General features: G+C 43.1%; 1 protein-coding gene across 1 annotated transcript in view; it reads right to left on the bottom strand.

The window, feature by feature from the left end:
* The window catches only part of CSMD1 (CUB and Sushi multiple domains 1), a 2,061,198-nt gene that overhangs the window by 596,417 nt on the left and 1,439,522 nt on the right, over positions 1–25,259 (bottom strand). The window contains exons 24-25 of the mRNA XM_044291097.1: positions 10,784–10,975; positions 9,845–9,971 (exon numbers count right to left, since the gene is read on the bottom strand). Coding sequence (XP_044147032.1) covers positions 9,845–9,971; positions 10,784–10,975 — 319 coding nt within the window. The remainder of the gene's footprint in view (positions 1–9,844; positions 9,972–10,783; positions 10,976–25,259) is intronic.

Consider the following 25,259-nt stretch of genomic DNA (forward strand, 5'->3'; position numbering starts at 1 on the left):
CTGAGCCTGTCACCAAGTGCATTTAACCCTCAATGGTGTGGTTGTTTTTTGGTTAAATCCTACATCAGGGTCAAGCTGTCACACCAAGTGCATTTAACCAGCAATAGTGTGGTTATTTTTTGGCCATATACTACATCAGGGGCAAGCTGAGCCTGTCACCAAGTGCATTTAACCCTCAATAGTGTGGTTGTTTTTTGGCTAAATCCTACATCAGGGTCAAGCTGTCACACCAAGTGCATTTAACCATCAATAGTCTGGTTATTTTTTGGCCATATACTACATCAGGGGCAAGCTGAGCCTGTCACTAAGTGCATTTAACCCTCAACAGTGTGGTTGGTCAAGCTGTCACACCAAGTGCATTTAACCATCAATAGTGTGGTTATTTTTTGGCCATATCCCAGTCTAATTCTGTCAGTAAACGTATACCTTTTGAAATTTACATTGGTTCAGGATAGTGAAAAATTGAGCTTTCTGGACACACTGGTGATAAAGGATCAATATGGTAGATTGTCGACAGATTTATTCAGGAAGGATACGGATAGAAACAGCATTCTCCATTTCACAAGCTCTCATCCACCAGCATTGAAAAAAGCTATCCCTAAATCTCAGTATCAGCGAGTGCAGCGTATTGTATCTGACCCTGACATACAACTTGTCAGGATGAATGAGATGGCTCAGCGGTTTGAACAAAGGGGTTATCCCCGTTCTATCCTGAATCAAACACAAATGAAACTCACTGAATCTGATAAATCATCTAGAGACGTATCATCTAGGGTAGCATTAGTACATAAATTTCATCCCTTTAACCAGAGACTGGACAACATTATCCGGAAACATTGGCCTCTGTTGCAGAAGGCTTATCCTACTATCGATGAATTTAAGAATTTACCATTGATATGTAACAAGAAGAACTCCAGTTACAGGGATAAATTGGTACATTCAGATATTGGGAGTATAAAAAGACTCTGAAACAATCAGTATTAATGACACAACGTAAAGGCACATTCCCATGTTTGCACTGTTCCCAATGTTCCCATATTATTAGAGGTTCTACATTTTTTCATCCCCATAGTGGACGCCCTTTTTCGATTGAAGGTTTTTTCACATGTGAATCCACTAATGTGATATACTTGATAAAATGCCCTTGTGGCCTATTATATATTGGGGAGACTACACAGACAATTAGGGATCGCATTGGGAAACATAAATCCACTATCCGTACCAAAAACTTATTGTTACCTATCCCATTTCATTTTGAACAGTGCAAACATGGGATAGCACAGTTGAGGTTTCAAGTACTGGAACAGGTCAAAAGACCTAGGAGAGGAGGTGATCTGAAGAAGTTGCTGTTGCGCAGAGAGGCATATTGGATCCATACATTGGATACCTTATATCCCAGAGGCCTCAATAGGGATTATGACATTATGCATATTTAGTAAATATAACACTTACATTTCTATTTTTATTTTTTCAGACTTCTAATATTCGGTGAGGGATCTAATACCTGGCAATATATGGCATAAAAGTATCTATAAACACAATATACTTTTTGAACTGTTTCTTTATATATTGGTTATTGTGAAATTTAGTCTGAGACACAGACCCATATAAAGTGTTAATGATGGGTGTTTCTTTGTTAATTATGGACCCCTCCCATCATCTGTGTGGATAATGGGAGTAGGTGAGGTTTTCATAGGGGGAGGAGTGTATTCCCTTATATAAACTAGATCATTATGTATATCTGTACCTGTTGATGAAGACATGCTAGCCGAAACGCGTCCAGGATTGTGGACATTTCTTTGTTGAAATAAAAATATTCGATTGATTGAGAAGACACGACTGCTGGGATTTTCCTTGAATATTCGTGGATTTTTTTCCTATCCCGTGCAACGTGCAAAATTGAGTGAGTGCCGACTATTTTCTCCTATACAGTAAACGTATACCTGTCACCCAGCGCCTAAATAATAGGCCTCAAATTTATATCCAGCTAAATCTGTCGTTACTGCTGTGAGTGGTCAAGTTATTTAGTGTCCGTCAAAGCACATTTTTTGTTCTGAGTTGAAATACAATTCCCAATTTAGCAATTTCCTAATTTAGTGGTTTCTGCTGTATCAGAGCTATTTTAAATCTATCCCTAAAAGGGTATATAAGATTCAAGGTGCACATAGGGTCATTCTGAATAACTTCACACACACGCTACTGTGCATTTCCAAGTCGAATTCTGTCAGTAAACCTATACCTGTCACCCAGCGCCTAAATACTAGGCCTCAAATTTATATCCAGCTAAATCTGTCGTTACTTCTGTACTGCTGTGGCTGGTCAAGTTATTTAGTGTCCGTCAAAGCACAGTTTTTGTTCTGGGTTGAAATACAATTCCCAATTTAGCAATTTCCTAATTTAGTGGTTTCTGCTGTATCAGAGCTATTTTAAATCTATCCCTAAAAGGGTATATAAGATTCAAGGTGCACATAGGGTCATTTTGAATAACTTCACACACACGCTACTGTGCATTACTGTCACATCACCCCCATGCATACCAGGGAAACTGTCTGAGCCGCAAGTTATGCAGCAGTCTCTTATGCTGTTTGAAGACTCTGCTGGCAGGGTTTCCCAAGGGCATCCACCTAGCCCTTCCCCAGCGGTGGAAGACATAGAATGCACTGACGCACAACCACTTATGTTTCCTGATGATGAGGACATGGGAATACCACCTCAGCATGTCTCTGATGATGACAAAACACAGGTGCCAACTGCTGCGTCTTTCTGCAGTGTGCAGACTGAACAGGAGGTCAGGGATCAAGACTGGGTGGAAGACGATGCAGGGGACGATGAGGTCCTAGACCCCACATGGAATGAAGGTCGCGCCACTGACTTTCACAGTTCGGAGGAAGAGGCAGTGGTGAGACCGAGCCAACAGCGTAGCAAAAGAGGGAGCAGTGGGCAAAAGCAGAACACCCGCCGCCAAGAGACTCTGCCTGCTACTGACCGCCGCCATCTGGGACCGAGCACCCCAAAGGCAGCTTCAATGAGTTCCCTGGCATGGCACTTCTTCAAACAATGTGCTGACGACAAGACCCGAGTGGTTTGCACTCTGTGCCATCAGAGCCTGAAGCGAGGCATTGATGTTCTGAACCTTAGCTCAACCTGCATGACCAGGCACCTGCATGCAAAGCATGAACTGCAGGGGAGTAAACACCTTAAAAACAAGGAAGTCACTCAGGCTCCCCCTGCTACCTCTTCTGCTGCTGCCGCCTCGGCCTCTTCTGCTGCTGCCGCCTCGGCCTCTTCCTCCGCCTCTGGAGGAACGTTGGCACCTGCCGCCCAGCAAACAGGGGATGTACCACCAACACCACCACCACCTCCGTCACCAAGCATCTCAACCATGTCACACGGCAGCGTTCAGCTCTCCATCTCACAAACATTTGAGAGAAAGCGTAAATTCCCACCTAGCCACCCTCGATCCCTGGCCCTGAATGACAGCATTTCTAAACTACTGGCCTATGAAATGCTGTCATTTAGGCTGGTGGACACAGACAGCTTCAAACAGCTCATGTCGCTTGCTGTCCTACAGTATGTTGTTCCTAGCCGGCACTACTTCTCCAAGAGAGCCGTACCTTCCCTGCACAACCAAGTATCCGATAAAATCAAGTGTGCACTGCGCAACGCCATCTGTGGCAAGGTCCACCTAACCACAGATACGTGGACCAGTAAGCACGGCCAGGGACGCTATATCTCCCTAACTGCACACTGGGTAAATGTAGTGGCAGCTGGGCCCCAGGCGGAGAGCTGTTTGGCGCACGTCCTTCCGCCGCCAAGGATCGCAGGGCAAGATTCTTTGCCTCCTGTTGCCACCTCCTCCTACTCAGCTTCCTCCTCCTCTTCTTCTACCTGCTCATCCAGTCAGCCACACACCTTCACCACCAACTTCAGCACAGCCCAGGATAAACGTCAGCAGGCCATTCTGAAACTCATATGTTTGGGGGACAGGCCCCACACCGCACAGGAGTTGTGGCGGGGTATAGAACAACAGACCGACAAGTGGTTGCTGCCGGTGAGCCTCAAGACAGGCCTGGTGGTGTGCGATAATGGGCAAAATCTCGTTGCAGCTCTGGGACTAGCCGGTTTGACGCACATCCCTTGCTTGGCGCATGTGCTGAATTTGGTGGTGCAGAAGTTCATCACAACTACCCCGACATGTCAGAGCTGCTGCATAAAGTGCGGGCTAAAAATGACCCCTCTTCCTCCTCCTCCTCCTGGGCCACCTCCTCTTCCATCTGTTCGCGCTTCCGGCGTTCACATCACATCCGCCTGTCTGCGCTACAGCGTAACTTTGGCCTTCCCGCTCACCGCCTCATATGCGACGTGCCCACCAGGTGGAACTCCACCTTGCACATGCTGGACAGACTGTGCGAGCAGCAGCAGGCCATAGTGGAGTTTCAGCTGCAGCACGCATGGGTCAGTCGCACTGTGGAACAGCACCACTTCACCACCAATGACTGGGCCTCCATGCGAGACCTGTGTGCCCTGTTGCGCTGTTTCGAGTACTCCACCAACATGGCCAGTGGCAATGACGCCGTTATCAGCGTTACAATACCACTTCTATGTCTCCTTGAGAAAACACTTAGGGCGATGATGGAAGAGGAGGTGGCCCAGGAGGAGGAGGAGGAAGAGGGGTCATTTTTAGCACTTTCAGGCCAGTCTCTTTGAAGTGACTCAGAGGGAGGTTTTTTGCAACAGCAGAGGCCAGGTACAAATGTGGCCAGCCAGGGCCCACTACTGGAGGACGAGGAGGACGAGGATGAGGAGGAGGATGAGGAAGAAGCATGGTCACAGCGGGGTGGCACCCAACGATACGCCTCCCACAGAGGACAGCTTGTCCTTACCCCTGGGCAGCCTGGCACACATGAGCGACTACATGCTGCAGTGCCTGCACAACGACAGCAGAGTTGCCCACATTTTAACGTGTGCGGACTACTGGGTTGCCACCCTACTGGATCCATGCTACAAAGACAATGTGCCCACCTTACTTCCTGCACTGGAGCGTGATAGGAAGATGCGCGAGTACAAGCGCACGTTGGTAGACGCGCTACTGAGAGCATTCCCAAATGTCACAGGGGAACAAGTGGAAGGCCAAGGCAGAGGAGGAACAAGAGGTCGCCAAGGCAGCTGTGTCACGGCCAGCTAATCTGAGGGCAGGGTTAGCATGGCAGAGATGTGGAAAAGTTTTGTCAACACGCCACAGCTAACTGCACCACCACCTGATACGCAACGTGTTAGCAGGAGGCAATATTTCACTAACATGGTGGAACAGTACGTGTGCACACCCCTCCACGTACTGACTGATGATTCTGCCCCATTCAACTTCTGGGTCTCTAAATTGTCCACGTTGCCAGAGCTAGCCTTTTATGCCTTGGAGGTGCTGGCCTGCCCGGCGGCCAGCGTTTTGTCTGAACGTGTATTCAGCACGGCAGGGGGCGTCATTACAGACAAATGCAGCCTCCTGTCTACAGCCAATGTGGACAAGCTGACGTTCATAAAAATGAACCAGGCATGGATCCCACAGGACCTGTCCATCCCTTGTGCAGATTAGACATTAACTACCTCCCCTTAACCATATATTATTGTACTCCAGGGCACTTCCTCATTCAATCCTATTTTTATTTTAATTATACCATTATATTGCGAGGTTACCCAAAGAGGAGGAGGACGAGAAAAGGAAGATTGAACCATATACCCTTTTTTGTGGTGGAAGGGGTGCATGGCAATAAAGTGTATTCAGTACATTATAAAAAAACACATTTAAAGTGCCTTTATGTTCAGCTGCTTTTCTCGGGTGTAGTAGAGAAGTCAGGGGCAATCCAGGCCTTGTTCATTTTTATAAGAGTCAACCTGTCAGCTTTTTCAGTTGACAAGCTGATGCGTTTATCAGTTATTTTGCCCCCAGCAGCACTAAATACCCGCTCTGACAAAACGCTGGTGGCAGTGCAGGCCAGCCCCTCCAAGGCGTAGAGCGCAGTACGTGCCACGTGTACAGCTTGGACACCCAGTAGTTGTAAGGCACAGAGGGATCATGGAGGACACTGACGCAGTCTGCTACGTACTGCTTCACCATCTTCCAAAATGTTTCCCTCTTTGTGACACTAGGCCGCGCATCAGGGTGATGGTGCTAGCGGGGTGTCATGAAACTGTCCTAGGCTTTGGTGAGTGTTGCATTGCCTCTGTTGGAACTGCTGTGTGTCCCCCTTGTCTCCCCTCCTCCGTTGCCCAAGGAACTACGTATTCTGCCGCCAGAGTTGTCAACTTGAAATTTTGGGAGCAATTTTTCCACAAGCACCTTCTGGTATTTTGCACCATTTTCCACAAGCACCATTTTGCTCATCTTATCTACCACAGGAATGAGAGATGATAAGTTCTCTTTGTAGCGGGGGTCGAGAAGGGTGAACAACCAGAAATCGGTGTTGTCCAAAATGCTTAAAACGCGTGGGTATTGGAAAGGAAGTCTAACATAAAGTCAGCCATGTGTGCCAGAGTCTCAACAGGCAAGACTTTGCTGTCGTCATCAGAAGGATGACTCTCAATCTCCTCATCCTCTTCCTCCTCTTCTGCCCATCCACGCTAAACAGATGGAATTAAACTTCCATGGGTACTACCCTCTGTAGTGGAGGCAACAGTCTCCTACTCCTCCTCATCATCATCCAATTTGCGCTGAGAAGACATACTAAGGGTTGTTTGGCTATTACTCTGTGTAATCTCTTCCTCTATTTCCATCTCTTTCACATGCAAAGTGTCAGCCTTAATTGTGAGCAGTGAGCGTTTGAGTTGACACAGAAGGGGGATGGTGACACTGATAATAGCGTTATCGCCGCTCACAATTTGTGTTGATTCCTCAAAGTTTTTTAAAACCTCACAGAGGTCAGACATCCATGCTCACTCCTCGCTTGTGAAGAGCAGACACTGACTGGAAAGGCAACGACCATGTTGCAGCTGGCATTCCACTACTGCCCTCTGCTGCTCACAAAGCCTGGCCAACATGTGGAACGTGGAGTTCCAGTCCGTGCTCACATCGCACAACAGTCAGTAAGCTGGCAATTGTAAACGCTGCTGCAGCGTTGACAGACCAGCGGAAGCTGTCGATGTCTTGCGGAAATGGGCACACAAGCGGCACATACGCGGCGCACCTTCACCAGTAGCTCAGGCAAATTAGGGTAGGTTTTGAGAAACTGCTGAACCACTAAGTTTAAGAAGTGGGCTAGGCATGGTATGTGTGTGAGCCTGCAGAGCTCCAAAGCCACCACCAAGTTAGGGCTATTATCAGACACTACCATGCCTCTATTGTTGAGTGGCGAGAGCCACAGCTCAGTCTGGTCTCTTATCCCCTGTCATAGCTCTGCAATGATGTGCTGTTTGTCACCTAAGCAGATCAGCTTAAGCATGGCCTGTTGACGGTTCCCCACTGCAGTGCTACACTGCTTCCAGCTACTGAATGGTGGCTGACTGATGCTGCAAGAGGATAATTCTGAGGTGGAAGTGGAGGAGGAGAAGTGAGGGCTGGAGCAATCCCAGGGTACGACTCACTCACGGCCTCCACAACGTTCAACCACTGTGCCGTCAGAGAAATGTAGCGTCCCTGGCCAAAAACACTTGTCCATGTGTCAGTGGTTAAGTGGACCTTCCAAAAAACTGCGTTGATCAGGGCACGGGTGATGTTACAGGACACATGCTGGTGTAAGGCGAGCACGGCACACCGTAAAAAATTGTGGTGGCTGGGGACTGAGTAACGAGAGACGGACGCCGACATCAGGCTGCGGAAGGCCTCAGTGTCCATCAGTCTAAATGGCAACATTTCCAGGGCCAGTAATTTAGATAGTTGCGCATTAAGTGCTATGGCCTATGGGTGGGTTGCTGGGTATTTGCGCTTATGTTCAAATGCCTGGTGTAAGGACATTTGTACGCAGCACTGGGACACGGAAGTGGATGTGGTCGCTGATGGTGCTTGCAGAGGTCCAGGTGCAGGGCGGGAGGCATCTGGGTCTGCGCCTTCGACAGGGGATTGGCCTGCATGTAACACAGGGGAAGAGAAGGCAGTGGTGTGACCGGTAGACACAGATTGTGGACCCAGGCATTCGGCCCACCTATTAGGATGCTTTGATGCCATGTGGCTGATCATGCTGGTGGTGGTGAGGATGGTAGTGTTTACGCCCCTGCTCATTTTTGCATGGCACAGGTTGCAAATTACAATTATTTTGTCATCTGCACCAGACTGCGGAACACCTTCCCCTTGGCAAGGGAGATTTATGCAAGGGGTTGCTCCTTGGAACAATTGCGGGCCTGTTTGGTGAGGGCTGCCTTCTCCCTTTTGCCACCCACTGCCTCTTCCAGCCTGTTACGGTGCTGCAGATACCTCCCCCTCTGTACTTCTGTCCTTGCTCGGCTTGCCACCTTCCCAGGTTGGGTCAGTGACTTCTTCAACCACCTCCCCTTCCACTTCCTCACTCTGCTCATTCTCCTGACTTGCTGACCTGACAACAACTTCAGTTATTGACAACTGTGTCTCATCCTCATCATCCACCTCGTGAAACACTAATTGCTGTTCCCCACCGTCATCTTTTTGTGTTTATGCTCAAAAGTTTGTTAATCAGGTTACAAGATCTCATACCCCTCTTCAAGCGGGCTTGTTGAGAGGCTCAAATGATGGAATAGTGCTGAAAAGAGCACCTTGGAATATCCGAGTGTAGGATCACTTGTTTGGCAAGACTCTCCATGGTGAGAGGAACAAGGATCAGGGTAAGGATTGTGTTGACCAGACTCTTGGCTACTGAGACTGGACTTGGTGGAAGACAGGGTGGTGCTTAACCGACTGGAAGCATTATCTCCTGCAATCCAACCGACCACCTGGTCGCACTGGTCTGACTTCGAGAGTCCTGCGTCCTGTGTCCTGCGCCAAATGTGCAGGGAGGAGATTCGAGCACATGCGGTATTCGGCCGAATACCACCATGGGCCGAGCATCAAGATGCTCGAGCCGAACTGGTGTTCAGCTGAGCATGCTCGATCAACACTAGTTATTAATCCAAAGCACACCATCAGAAGCGTGTCAGTTGTAATGTACAGTTGATGTCCTACTGTTATAGATGAGATTAACTCTACCTCTGATATCCAACCATTTAAACCTTTAGGTGCCATGGTAAATAGTGAATGCAGTATTTAAGTGGTTAGTCAGAGGAATAGGGTAATGTAAGTCAGTTGATGGTTGCTGTGTGCCCATGACAGCTGGGGCCTAACAAAAGACCCCAAGTCTAAGATCTAACACTTGTATTTGTCCCAGTTAGGGCCTACAGAGGACCATTCACCTCTCCTGACATGTTTGCTTTACTAACCAATTGCATTCCCATATAATATTTCTGGAGTATCTTTTCACATAACTGCAAGTTGTGCTACTCTTATATTATTCCTATTAGAAGTTTACGAATGGATCTCCAACTGGGTGTTACCATGTAGGAATGTATGCCTGCATAGTTTTTCAATGACGACACTGATATTACAATGTCAGACTGTGCTGAGACCCCCCCCCAACTGGTAATGCTCAGTTGGGGATTCATTCATAAATTTCTACCTATAAGAAAAGATGCTCCAGATTTGATAATACATGGGCAATATAAATAGTTACTATAACAGTCATGTCAAGACAGATGAGTTGTCCTCTTTAATAGGATTCATATCAACTTCATACTGAGAGACGTAATACTCAAATCACATATTTAAAAATTTTTAATAATCTGTTGTGCGTATGGTACTGATCATACTTCAGGTTTCATATGCTATACATTACAAGATAAACAATATTACCTAATTGTCTTTCCAGGGTCTGTTTCAAGAACCCAAGTGCAATGTACATTATTTTCATAAGGTGCTGGGTATCCTGGAGATAGAATGCGTCCAGATGCTGTAGCATAAATCCGACCACCGCATTCAGCTGCATATATAAAATATATGTTGAAAGTCAACTTCAAATATATAAATATTATATGGAAGTATGCTAAGTATGCTAGTAATGTTATGAATTGAAATAAATGAAATATCTAGTACTGCCCACAAATTAAAAAGAATCACAGTTTTTCAAATTTACTTGTATTATTGAACGTACATTCTTTAGCTGAGAGAGCGGTCATTCTTTCAGCAGACAGGGGGTCTAGGTCTGATGCATAAAAACTGCATCATTTTAAACAATACTATAGAATATGCCATTTAAAGGGTCTAACAAGATATAATTGTACACAATAAATTGCTTATCTATTACATTTCTTACACATCATAAATACAGATATAGCAATATTATAAATAATATGGTCACTTAGTACACCATTTTATAGTCGAAATATGGTAGTAATAATTAAGTTAGGTAAATATGTAAACACATTGCATTTATTTATCTGGTGGCGATTCTCATATTTAGCCTCTATTAGAGCTTTAGAGCTGAACTCCTTGCTGAGTGAGCATGTGAACAGAACATGCTTTGCTGACTAATATACTGAAACATTGAATACTTATAGCAATCTGCTTAAAAAACAAAACAAAAAAAAAACATTGCAAACTTGTGTTTGTATTGTAATTTAAATATTGTGGGTTAAAATTTATTAATTTCATTTTTTTGACTGATAATAAAATTGTAGAGCTATTCTGTACCAACTATACACTATTTTACCAATGAAAGAGTGCATTTTATTATGTTCCATTTGTTAGATCTTTAAAAAAAAAAATAAAAAGCATATCACCATATAATATTACCAGTGCATGTTGGCAGAGGCTTGTTCCATACTCTCCGATCACCACTTAAACATGTTAAAATACTGCTCCCGAGCATTGTATATCCAGGATTGCAACTATACATAATAGCTGTATCAGCAAAGCGACCTTCATCACGTATCTTATAGCCATAATTTGGTATTCCTGGGTCTTCACATTTTATGAGATCAAAACCTGAAGAATAAGATAAGATAATTATTATAATTACAAATCACATGATAGTATAAAGGCATCATGGCAGTACTAGATGATCAGTTTTGTTGTCAGGCTCCAGCACCTTCAGTACTGTTAGGGCTCATGTACACGACCAAATGGCTTTTTCAGTGTTTTGCAGTCCGTTTTTTTACTGATCCGTTCTCCCGTTTTTTGTTTCCGTTGTGTTTCCATTTCCTTTCCGTTTCTCCGTTCCTTTTTTCCGTATGCTATATACATTATACAGTAATTACATAGAAAAAATTGGACTGGGCATAACATTTTCAATAGATGGTTCTGCAAAAACAGAACGGATATAGAAGACATACGGATGCATTTCCGTTTGTGTTACTTTTTTGGGCGGACCCATTGACTTGAATGGAGCCAAGCACCGTGATTTGCGGACAAGACTAGGACATTTTCTATCTTTTCACGATACGGAAATACTGAAACGGAATGGACACAGAGACACTTCAGATTTGTTTTGCTGAACCATTGAAATTAATAGTTCAGTATATGTACCACATACTGAACTCAAAAAACGGCCAGTATACTGAACGCAAAATACTGTCGTGTGCATGAGCCCTTAGTTATGTGCCCTGTGATTCCTGCCCTATGCCTCAGGAGTCTATGATCATCACCCCCTTTACCAGCATTGGCATAATAATGAAAAATACTTTTGATACTTAAAGAGCCTATGTTAAAAGAAATTACAGATTGCTTAGCGGTAGACAAGGATTCGCTTAGCGACTGTGCAATATCCTCTTATTAGGCTATAATGGGGTTAGGTACCAGAGCTGACACTGTTTTAAGAGCACTGGGTCTGTTCCTGGGGCACTGTGGTTGTCACTGTCATGGATACAGTGCAGCTACTACTGTAATATGGTACTATGGCCAGCAATGGTATAAAGCACTGGTATAACTTGCAGTGGATGGCTGTTTTATGAAAACATCTTAGGTATTACTAAAATAAATTACTAAAATAAAGGGAAACTGTCACTTCCTCTTATATTAACACTGAAGCTGGCATGGTGACTATTACATCAATGAAGGTATTGGATGTGACGTTATTATGAGGGTGCTAACTCCCTTTAAAGACAGGGTATAGCTACTAGCAGTGTTATGAGAGTATTTTAATTACTCTTACTGTCTTAAAAGTATTGTCAGTGCCACATGCACACTGTGAAGTTTACTATAATGAAGACACTTTAGGTGTCATCATCATGGTGACATTACTTGTATGCACTGCACTCCTAAAGCTTATGGCATTCTGACCCTGGATAGGTGTATTGAGGTTCTAGAAATAACTTTAACATATTATTAAGTACTGTAACTTGTGTACAGAGGGGCATAGCTATGGTAAAGGGCTACATTATAGAGTAAGAAGGGGTAGTAGCACTGATGCCTAGAGAGGTCAAGAAACCCCTCTGCCACATAAAAAGCACTAGCATAATAAATGGCACATGGTAGGCTGGTGCCCTGCACTGCAGGAATTAATACTTATGGCCTGATGGATCATTGGCTGTTAACCCATTTTTGTGTTAAAAAACTTTATGAAGATTTTTCCCCTTTATAATGTCACTGGACATTGTAACATTGTAAGGACAAGATGAGGGCAAGAGGGGGCTGACCATGGAGGCCTGACATATTAACTATAATTTATGTCAGAAAACTTTCATAAATGAAAGTTCTGAGCTGGTATAGATTTCAGTGTCCGATTCAGTTTAGACATCCACCTCTAAATAAGTCTGCCATGTTCCAAACAAGCAGCACAATTAGTGAGATTGCTGTAAGAAATGCCAGTCTTATTAAATATAGGCCTTAATATTTATTGATTTCGCTTTGTCTTCAATACTTATGAACTTGGTTTCTACTTATAAATGTGTCCTTTAAAGGTCAATTTAAATGAAAGAAATTTGTTATTTCACTCTTTGCCCAGTGATTATGAGTTCCACAATTCAGGTTCTCCACCTGTGTGAATGAGCGTTATACAAGGATTAGACATTTCAATGATCAGTAATCCCCATTATTGAAAACGAGAAGCCGATGACAAGTAACATAGACTGACAAAGTAATCATACTTTTTCTTATCACAAAATTAATTATTTGCTCACTGCTGTATTTATATATTTTATCAGATTCAAGAGTTCCAAAACGTTACAATTGCCATAAAATACTTAACGTCTGTTATGCCTGACAGATGTCACCAACATTGCAATTATCCAGGGTAATTATTCATCACTATAATTTATCTGTGATTTTGCAAAAGGTAATTATTTTCTTAGAAAATTCATATAATTTAATCAGAATTACTGCGTAATAGATGCGGAAGAAAAATTGCCTTGCCAATGATCAGATAAGGAATTAATCAGATTATATTCATTGTACATTTCTGCCCATGGAATTGTTTTATCTAGCATAAAAGTACTGAAACAAATTGTCCAGGTATAATTATTCCTCACAAATTAAAATGTAATTCATGACATTGAGTCTGTATTTTCTCCAACATGTTATTCATTTTAATCACTTTTTGTTGTACTACTTTATTTAAAATTTGGGAGTATAATATTGATAAACTTGTCAGAATAAGCCATCAATATTAGATCAGTGGGAGTCTATTCTAAGAGGCTGTGGCACCTGAGCGCCATGACCCTGCAATTTTCTATTTTTGCATTTTCACTTTTTATTATCTGCCTTGCTGGAGCCATAACTTTTTTATTTTTCTGTTCAAGACACTTACTAATGTATTGTGATTGACCATATTGCCTACTTTGCTGGCTGGATTCATTTTTCCATCATATTAAACACTGCTTGTTTCCATGGTTACAACCACCCTGCAATCTATTGGTGGTGGTCATGCTTGCACACAATGGTACAAAGCGCTAGCTTATGTGTGGTGCTACAGTCCTGGCCACCAGAGAGGCTGGTGTGCTTTCCTATAGTACGCAAGCACGACCACCACTGATGGATTGCAGGGTGGTCGTAACCATCGAAACAAACAGTTTTTAATGAGATAGAAAAATTAATCCAGCCAGCAAAGGAAGCAATGTGGAGAATAACAATACATTATTAAGGGGCTTATATTAACTTCCTCTACATAATAAATGCTATTTGCTAAAAAATGAGACAACCCCTTTAATAGCACCATTTACTATTGCATAAAATGTAGGGAAAACAATTCTAAATGGGGTGGAATTGAAAAAAAAAAAAAAAAAAAAAAAACACAATTCTGCCACAGTTTTATTTTGTTTCTAAAGCATTACCTATTTGGTAAAACTGACCTGTTACCTTCATTCTCTGGGCCAGTATGATTAAAACAATATTACATTTATATAGTTTTTCCTGTGTTTTAATACTGAAAAAATTAAAAACTGAAAAAAAAAGTTTCTTTTCATCACAATAATCTGATCCCCATAACTTTTTTTTTTATAGTTATGTTTATGGAGCTGGGGGCACATTTGTTTGCTGGACAATCTGTAGTTTTTATTGATACCATTTTAGAGAGTGTATGACTTTTTGATCACTTGTTAATTTTTTTAATTTTTTTGGAGTTGATATGGTGAAAAAATTGTGAATCGGCCATTTACCATATGGGAATAATGTTTTTTTTATTATAGAAGCTTTCGGACATGGCAATGCCCATGATTAGAGATGTTTTGAAAAATTCTATTTGGCTGCTTCATCGCATGTCACAAAAATTTTTACTTTGTGACTAATTACTTTGTAAGTAGTGGGCACAATTACGTGGATCGGAGATTGCACAGCCTCCTATCAGGTGCCACATTCATCACTGATCTCGGCATTTGAGAAAAATATTGAGGGCTTACCGGGGTTAATCCATAGAAATAAAAAAATAAATACCATTTGAGCACAAAGAGGCTGCTATGGCCATCTTGATTGAACATACCACGCAAAATATGATACGTCACTGCGCAAAGGATTTTGCTGATCTTCAATCATAAAGGCCATGGCGGCCTCTTTGCACTTAAATGGATGAGGTGATTATGTTTTTTTCACTATCATTTCAGCGAAAATTTATTCATTACCATGAACAATGAGGAAACTTGGCTTCGTGGTGAATCTAGTTTTTCCTGAAAGTCCACTTTGGATGCTTCAATTTCCTCAACATTACCCATGATGTTTTTTTTTTTTTATTATATTTTTTTTATATTCTAGAGAAAGCTTTTAAAAGCTTTAACATAAAAAAAAATCACTTTTTTTTAACTCACCCTAGGATGCCTATAACAAGCAATCATTAGATTGCTACTTGTATTCGGTAATGGATATCTATACATTACAGAAAACTGGTGTCAGTTTTTTCCAATGCAGTGCTGCCACCTATAGGCCTACATTGGAATATACTAGTAATTGGCTTGGAAGCCTTGTACAGGCTCAGACTTATTACTCATACAGGATGCTGGCCCATTCCAGGAATAGCTTGGCTTCTGGCTTTGGCACTCTCAGATGCCATGGTCACATTTGATGATGTCTGAAATCAGCATTACTGCCGATCATAGATGGTAGCCTTGAGCCTCTGCTGTATAAAATATCAGGAACCTGGAGGTTTTTTTTAAAGCTCAAAATATTTGTTGTATGATATGAAATGTTAACTGGAAAGGGATGTTTTTTTTTTAATTGACAATTTTTATTGTTTTTATATTTTCATAGTTATAGTAATAACAGAGAGCATTGACTAGTATACAATATAGAAAGTTGTACACATGTGGTATTGACGTTTAAAAGGCAAAAAGTACATTGTGCATTTGCACACACGGAGAAAGGCCTAGGAGGCCGCATAAGAGCAGATGTCAAATAAAGGTGAACAATAACATTAAGTTAACCAAACTTTTTGACAGGATAGTGAGGTAACAATATTGACAGTAATATTGACAATAATATTGACAGTAATATTGACATGGTGTAGGTATGAGAGCCATTAGTATGGAGATACGGTACTGAGACATTGTGCTGAGACATTGTACTGAGACATTGGTCCAGGAACTAGGGGGCAGGGGAGGAGAGTTAAGGGAAGTTTCTATAGGCTTTCCAAGGGGACCAGATCTGGAGAAAGGTGTGTCTGGTGCGGGATTCCCAATGGGAGATCTCCTCCATTCTATAGATCTGGTCAACTCTATTAGACCATTGTTCCACACTAGGAACATCAGAGGACAGCCAGTAAGTTGGTAAAATTAATCGGGCCGCAGCTATCAAAAGCGAAAAGAGAGTGAACTTACATGAGTTGACCCCCCCTAGTCCTAGAGATAATAGGGCCATATCCGGTGAGCAGGGGAAGGAAGTCTGACAGATCTGGTTGCACAATCCAATCAAGGTAAGCCACCATGGGTTGATCAGCTCGCAAGACCACCGGATGTGCAGAAACGAACCTTTGGTTTTGCAGCATCGCCAGCACCTATCTGAGGCAGTAGGGTTGTATAGGCAAGTCTTATCTGGAGTCCTGTACCACCTCATAAGGACCTTATAACTGTTTTCCTGGATACGCACACACCTGGAGATCTTATGTGGGGCATTTAGAGCTTTGGCTATTTCAGGAGGTGTCAGGGTTCTCTGAAGGTCTTTTTCCCACAAACCAATTATCGCAGGTTTGAGAGCAGAGGAGGGGGACATCAGGTTCTTATAAATTGTGGAAACGATTTTAGGAGGGTATTTCTTATTACTGATCAATCCTTCGAACCAACAGATAGAGTCGGAAGAGGAGGTGTTTTTTGTGAGGAGGAGAGATTCGGTTTTAATGAAGCTCATAAGGACAGGGTTGTGGATCTGTGTGCCTAAGACTTTACTAATTTCTAAGTCTGAGAGTACACACCCGTTTGGGTCCAGGAGCCGAGATACAGGAACATCGAGGGAACGTAAAGCCAGAGGGCTGCTATCTCTCAAGTCCTTAGGAGCTAAATTAACAAGATCTCTTATCTGGAGGAGGGGAGAGGGCAAATTTAAAACCTTAGACGAAAGTGAGAAACCTCTCCACACTTTTAATGTATTTCGGATAAGAGGATTCGAAATAGAGCCAAGAGAGGGGGGTAGTTTGTCGGCTAGTACGAGAGCCCTAATGGGGGAGGATAGAAAGGCATTTTCTATTATGAGCCAGGATTTATGAGGGGGATGTCTAATCCAGTCGACAACCCGAGAAAGCTGTATAGCTTTCATGTATGTCTCTGGGTCGGGAAGTCCAATACCGCCCCTGGCTTTGGGCTTAGTTAATGTAAGGAATGAAATGCGTGGGTGTTTACCACTCCAAATAAATTTTCTTATAAGCTTATTTAGAGAAGCAAAGAAAGATTTGGGGATTTCTATAGGGAGTACCTGCATTAAGTAGGTGAGTCTGGGGATGATTAAAGACATTAAAATGTTTTTCCTTCCAAACCAAGAAAGGTATGGAAAATCTAGTGAGTCTATTTGGGTTTGTATAGATGCTAGAAGAGGTTTAAAATTCAAGCTGAATAGTTCCGACAGGTGAGGGGAGATCCTGACTCCCAGGTATGTTAATAGCTGGGTTTGCCAATTAAATGGGGAGTTTATCCGGAGGGATGCAAGAGTTAGGGGAGATAAACCCATATGGAGAATTTGAGACTTCAAAGGGTTAACCTTGAAGTTGGATAGTGAGCCGAATAAGGAGAGTTTTGACAGAATTCTAGGCATGGAAGTATGGGGGTTGGTGGTTAGGATCAGTAGGTCGTCTGCAAAGGCTGCTAATTTAAACTCATGGCGCCCGACCGACAAACCCTTGATTTCCTTGTCTTGCCGGAGAGCTTGTAGGAGGGATTCCATTACTAGGACGAATATAAGGGGGGAAAGTGGGCAGCCTTGCCTCGTGCCATTTCTTATTGGGAACTGGGAAGACAGAAGCCCATTGACCGACACGGATGCCGAAGAATGCACATACATAGAAAATACAGCATTTATGTATTGTATAGGCAGATGGAATTTTGAGAGGGTCATCCTGATGTATGTCCAGTCTATTCTATCAAATGCCTTCTCGGCATCCGTGCCAATCATGACCAGAGGAATGGCTTTATGGGAGGCATAGAACAGAGCATTGAGGATTTTAGTAGTATTGTCCTTCCCTTCACGGCCTCTGACAAATCCTACTTGATCCGGGTGGATCAGTTGGGGGAGTAAATTTTGCAGTCTTGTGGCAAGCATTTTTGCAATGAGTTTGAGGTCTACATTGAGTAAGGATATGGGACGGTAGTTGGAGCATGATGTGAGGTCTTTGCCCTCTTTTGGGATTATTGTGATTGTGGCTTTCGTCATGTCTGAAGAAAGAGGATGACCCATTAGTGTACGATTGCAGATGGGAAGCATAAAAGGGAGTAATAATTCCCCAAAGGCCGAATAGTATGATATAGGGAGACCGTCGGGACCGGGGCTCTTCCCTTTAGGGGTAGACTTGATGGCCGACGTTAGTTCAAGAGGGGTAAATGGTTTGGAGAGGGATTCTTGCTGTGTAGTGGTTAGTGACGGGAGATTGGCTTCTCTATCTAGAGAGGAGTTCGGAAGAGCAGAAGGAGGGAGGTTATATAATGACTCGTAGAACAGTTTAAACTGATCCGCAATATCTTCAGCTTTAAAAAGCTGAGTACCTTGAGGAGATTTAATGCTTTGCACATAACGGGAATCTCTTCTCTGTTTTATTCTACGCATCATGAATTTCGATGCTTTATTTCCATGAGCGAAAGTTTTTTGCTGGGCCGACAAGTAAAACTTGGCTGAGCGCTCGTTTAGCAGATTCTTTAATTGCGTCCTAAGAGAAGAGAGTTCCGTTAGCTGGTGGTCGAGCAAGGACCGCTTATGCGCTTTTTCCATTATATGGATTTTGGCCAGTAATGCATTAAGCTGCTTCTCAGACTCTCTCTTTAAAAAAGAACAGAGGCTGATCAGCCTGCCTCTAATATAGGGCTTGTGGGCATCCCAGAGGATCTGGGGGGATATATCAGGGGTGTTGTTAAGTCTGAAATATTCCTCAAGAAAGGATGATATTTGAGACTTATGTTTGGAGTTTCCCAATAGCGACTCATTAAATCTCCAGCTTGTGTACCTACTGCTTTTAACTTCAGGATGTATAAAACAATAGATAGGGGAGTGATCGGACAGTGTAATATCCCCAATTCGGGCCGAAGAGCAGAGCTGAAGTTTCTCTTTTGGGGCTAAAATATAATCAATCCTGCTGTACGAGGAGTTGGCTGAGGAGTAAAAGGAAAAATCCACTGAGTCAGGGTTATGACATCGCCATACATCAACCATACCCATGTTGAATAATTTAGTATGCAGTAGTCTGAGGGCTTTCGTAGAAGTTGATGACTTCTTTGACGAAGTGTCAATAAGGGGGTTAAAGGCCAGGTTAAAATCTCCTGCAATGATCATGAATCCCTCTCTTTGTGAATCTGCAAGGGACAAGATACTAGAGAGCCAACTGATCTGGTCTGAATTGGGGGCATATATATTAACAAATGTGTATAAGGCTTGCCCTATTTTGCCCTTGAGGATAAGATATCGACCATCTGGGTCCTGCATATGGGACATATACTGGAAAGGGAGCCCTCTACGGAAACCTATACTGACTCCTCTTGAGGCGGCACCCCCAGCTCCACAATGGTACCAGCAGGGAAATTTGGAAAAAGAGAGATCAGGGTATTTATCGTGCTTAAAGTGAGTTTCCTGAAGGAAGACCACGGAGCATTTCTCTTTATGCAACATGGAGAAGATTTGGCTTCTCTTAGCGGGGGATCTTAAGCCCTTAACATTATAGGATACCAATTTAAGGTCAGACATTTTTGAGTATGGAGAAAAGAGTGGAGCAAGACCCAAATGGCATCCCAGCTAGGGGGGTACCAGCCGACCATAGGAGGGGAAGGAGGGTGCCACCACAAGAGAAGCATATTCGAGACCACCATCTCAAGTCGTTCCAGGACCATGTCTTCTCAACCAACACCATGTCGAGATCGCTCGTGAAGGGAGCAATCAAGGAAAACCTTGAGCACCTGTCAAAACAACATAGATCAAACATAAAGAACAAAACCAGAAAAAGTAATCTTAATTGATTAGTTAGATAGTTAGAAAAAGGGAACATGACAACTATAGTTCCCTGTATGGGTGATGTGATGTGGGGGGGGAGGGAAATATGGAAGAACATCATAGGGTAGCAATTCCCTCTAAGGAATTAGTAAAACCGGAGGGTTAACTCGGAGTGTCTTAAGAATTGTGTCAAGCCAGAAGACAGCAGTAATATAAGGCTTTCAACTTCGTGGGCATATGCGGGGGGGAAGGGAATAGATAAGAAAGAGGAAGTGGAAGGGAGGGAAGGGACACGGTACATATGTTATCCTGTAAAGCACAAACTATTAATCAGAAATAAAGCTATAATAGCTTTCAAACAGATGGGACAGAAGTCCCTACTGTATCATCCTTGCACCCTGAGTGGGGATAAGGTATCAACAAGGGCAGTAAAATAACAAACTCCTAGGTCACCACTCAGGGGTTAGAGCCAAATACTTTGGAGAGCAATATTAAAGTATCAAAAATACCAAAAATCAAGGGCTGAGACCTAAATGATCCCATTTAGAGGGAAAGAAGGGGTAAAGAAAAATAGAGGAAGAAGAAGAGGGATCAGAAGGGTATCAATTATCTGCTAAAGACAGGCGTTTAGGAGTAGAAGCGACATTTCCCCTTCTAGATCTTTGGGATTTAGGGGTGCGGAGAGGCTCCCACGGAGTCACCGTAGGAAGGTTTGGTAAAGTTGACAAGTTTTGGGCCAAGTCCCAGTTTTCTATAGGCAACGCCAATATCTGGAGAAGATCGTAGGCTCTACTCAGGTCACTGTAGGAGGCGATGTGGACACGACGACCATCATGGAGAAAGGAAAGCCCAAATGGAAATGTCCATCTATATAGGATCCTACGATGACGCAGCAGGTCAGTAAGTGGTTTCAACATCTTTCGTTTCTTCAGGGTGGTTTGAGCCAGGTCTTGATAAATAGAAATGGGATTGCCCTCCCAGTCCACAGAGTCAGAGTTCCTAGACCCAGCCAGGATTGCTTCTTTCACCGGAAAATTCAAAAATCTGCAGATCACATCTCTTGGGGGCTCACCGGCTTGTGGCTTGGGGCGCAGCGCTCTATGAGCTCTTTCAATTAGGACCTCGTGCGCAGAGTCAGGGCCCAGGAGTTTAAGACAGATCTGGACAACCGTTTCAGGAACTTCCAATGCAGAAATAGATTCCGGAATGCCTCTAAAGCGGAGATTGTTTCTCCTGCCCCTGTTCTCCTGATCTTCAATTGCAGTGTACAGGATGTTGATGTGGTTCTGGGCAAGGGACAAACTAGAAGCCATTTCACTCTGGTGTTGCAAAACTGTGGCCTGGGTGTCTTCCAACACTTCCACTCTGCGGCCTATATGGCGCATGTCCTCTTTAATGGAAGAGAGGTCCAGGCTGAGGGGTCCTAACGCGTCGGCTAGGGCTTCTTTAAGGAAAGCTCTGGAGATGGGTAGGCGGTCTGTGTCACCGGAGTCATCTTCTATTTTATCGGCGCCTGTAGTTGCTGCTTGCTTGTAGCCGGAGCGAGGTGTTCCAGGAGTCGTTTTGGATTCTTTGCTCACTGCTACAGCCGCCGCCTTCTTAATAAATTTCTCCATTTCGCCAGATTGGCTCAGCGATCTGTTGGAACCAGCTTGGTCAGTGGGTTTTTGGCCTCCGATCTTGACCATCTTCAGGTCCGGTTTGCTAATAATAGGGAGCTGTGAGGGAAATGCTAGTGTTTCACATAATCATTTAGCACCAGTGCAGGTTCCACAGGAGAGAGTGACTTTAAGTAAGAGGAGCTTCTGAAAATAGCTTTTCTCTTTTCTTTCTTCTCCTCCCCTTTAGGTAGTCTGACTTCAATTGGCTGCAGTACTACAGTAATACTTATGTCGATAGTACAGAGTTCCTTGCAGCGCTGCTAGAGACAGTGGCCGTAAGTGATGATCTAGCTAAGAACCCTTGTAGAGCCTGGATAAGAATAGTGCAGGCAGCTGAGGTTCAGGATCGGTGGAGTGATATTTCCTGTGAAGCGGCTGCCAGGCCCTGTCAGCTCAGCGTTAATTGTGGAAATGGAGCAGGTAAGTGTACCACAGCAATCTTATATTTAACTGTCGCTAAGACAGGGAGCGCACGAGGCACTTACCGCTCCTATGGCCGACCGATCAGGGGAGAGCTAGAGGAGTCTGTCAGCTGTGTCACGATCACTGACCGGACACGATGTGCGGCCGGAACTACTTTCGCCGGTCTCAGGCTGAATTAGGTCCGCTTCTAGCGACGCTCACGATCCACTGTTTGCTCTGCCTGTAAGGATTCCCTGTGGTAAGCAGGATTCCTGTGGGCCGAGGGGTTGTGTTGAATCCGGCGGAGGGTGGCACGAAAGCTGCGGGGCACAGCGATTTTGGCCCGGAAGGGCGTTCAAATAGAGTCCGGTGCTCACCAGGTCTGACTAGGCCGCAACTCCTCGCCGTCTCGGATCCACGAGATATTTATAACACTTTGTTCCAGGCGATATCCTGAGCCGGAAAAAGATGTAAAATGGTTTAAAACCAACACTTTCTGCAGAGCTCTCACTAGCTGCTACTGGTTAGCTCTGCAGCTAGCTCCGCCTCCTGGAAAGGGATGTTAAAAGGATGGGATCAACTATATATTGGCCACAATGCTTCTCCCTGCCTCCAGGGAAGTGTGCTGACTGAGGTAAAGCTCTCGCCTTGCGCCAAGGAAGATATACCACTGATTGTACAGAGAATGATCACCATATAATTTTTGTTAGTGATGGACGAACATCGGCTGGGATGGTTCGCAAACGCGAACGAAATCAAATGTTCGTGAACCGCAAGTTTGCGGCGTGCCCTATTCACTTTAATGGTAGACGAACCTGAAAAACCTTCAGCTCATATTTACAGCCACCAAATACTTAGTAGAAATGTAAACATTATCCCACAACATGGACAGTGACATACAGTTTTTTTGGGGGGCAACTGGTATATCACACCAGTAGAATTTTTTTGTTCCAATAGCGTTTGGCACTCTGTGCACACAACTGCTAGCACAACACAATTGCACTATAATGTACTTTCTATGTTAGAAAGTATATTATAAGTATATTACACCCCTCAATAAGTCACACCTATCGATAGCACACCTATACCAGTCCTTAAAAGGACTTTTGTGGCCCTATTAGCTAGCGTTTGGTGTCACCAACAGACTGTCCCTGGTCCACACAGCAACCTCTCCCTACACTGGCAAAATACTGAATATAAAATGGCGGCCAGATCGGGTTTATTTATAAGGTAGGGGGTATGTCCATGTGCTGAAACGTCTCAATTGGCTGTCCTGTACCACCTGATGGATGTGTTATGGGTCAAAGTTCTTCACAATGTAAAAGAATATGGCGCCAGCGGACATCTCTTTATGTTCAACCATTCGGTGAACTGCGAACGAGCAAAGTTCACCGCGAACCGCAAGGCCATCTCTAATTTTCATATCTCAAATGTTAGTGTACACACACAAACACAATTTCATACCTGGACAATGAAAAGTGGTATCACTTGGCATTAAATGCATACCATAAGTCTACAAATTGTCCAGTATGTTGAAAGGGACCGGGAAGCAGAGACCAGGAAGCATAGAAATGGAAGTAGTGGAAAATCACTGAGCTATTTCTTTTTAAAATTTGTTATGTCATTCTGATCATCAATCAACCACAATCCCTTTTAACGCATATCTGACATTTTAGTTGACTTTCAGAATAAGTTGCGTGTGTACCTGACAAAAGCACTATATTTGGCCATTTTATGACTTGTAGTATGTACTTTTCATGTTTTACCCATTGCAGACTTCATCTCCAATTGTCAGTTTTCCTTGACTTAGGGAGGATAGACTAGCTGCTATAAGCAGCATGCATAGAGAAGTGGACATTATATTCCCATACCTCTCTTTGACATAAAAAAACAAACAAAAACAATAGGGAAATTCCAGCACTGGGTTGAATTAGAAAACTTGCTACAGCCAGTAACAGAGTGTTTCTATCCCTCTGTCTCTCTCCAGCAGCTTACTTCTCCTCCTCTATTTCTTCTTTCTATAGACTTCTATGGACAGCATATAAATCAGTCCCTCAGATAACTGATTGTTCAAATTGCTCCCTAAGCTGTGAATTGAGGGTAAGAAACCATTATAGGAGGCAGGTGGGAGGAGAAGTCACTGATAATTGGATAAATACTCATTTTTCTCTAATATTGCATATTACAAAGTTTCTTATATTCATTTGTACTATTGATGTATGCAAGGTATGTTTGTTGAATGACAGTGGCTAGTTAAGGTAAGGAAGGATCCATTTGCGAGGAGATTTATAGGTTTGAGGGAAAAAAAATTCATAGGGTTTAAGCATGTTAATATAATGCAAAGCAAAAAACTAATTATTTTAGCAATGACATTTATTTGTCACACTGGGATACAATCTACAGTTTGTTTTTCCTTAAGATGAATTAAATATTAATTTCTTTTTATCTAAGTTGAAAATCTGACCTTTAGTATGTATACATTCCTCAACATTGAAATTAAAACATCAAGAAGGAAAAGTCATAGAATTATGGAAATCACAGGATCAATAGATATGTTAATGGAGTTATGCCACGCTTGGTGTAAAAAAGGAACTCACATATCATATAGTACATGACAATCTCTATCTAACAAAGCGAGAAGCAACATATGGCTGGTGGCAGTTCAAGATTTAAACTGAGCATGTTCGACCAGCTCAGTGAGATGGAAGGCAAATAATGAAAAAATAAAATAAACAGCAGGTGGAGCTATACAGATGCAATTTATTGAATAACTCACTGGATATACAACATTTTTAATTATATGCAGATACTAAAGTATTCAGAACCAGGTGCTGGTTTGAAAAATCTAGAATATATTTTGTGACACAACCTTTTTAATGACATGCAAATTATAATAAATGGAAACAAAATATTTAAAACATCTTTTAAATATCCAAAAACCGAGCCCGGAAACTATAGGCCGGTAAGTTTAACATCTGTTGTGGGTAAACTGTTTGAAGGTTTTCTGAGAGATGCTATCTTAGAGCATCTCAACGGAAATAAGCAAATAACGCCATATCAGCATGGCTTCATGAGGGATCGGTCATGTCAGACTAATTTAATCAGTTCCTATGAGGAGGTACGTTCTAGATTTGACAGAAGCGAATCAATGGATGTTGTATATCTGGACT

The sequence above is a fragment of the Bufo gargarizans genome, chromosome 4 (genome assembly GCF_014858855.1).
Source record: "Bufo gargarizans isolate SCDJY-AF-19 chromosome 4, ASM1485885v1, whole genome shotgun sequence".
Taxonomy (NCBI): domain Eukaryota; kingdom Metazoa; phylum Chordata; class Amphibia; order Anura; family Bufonidae; genus Bufo; species Bufo gargarizans.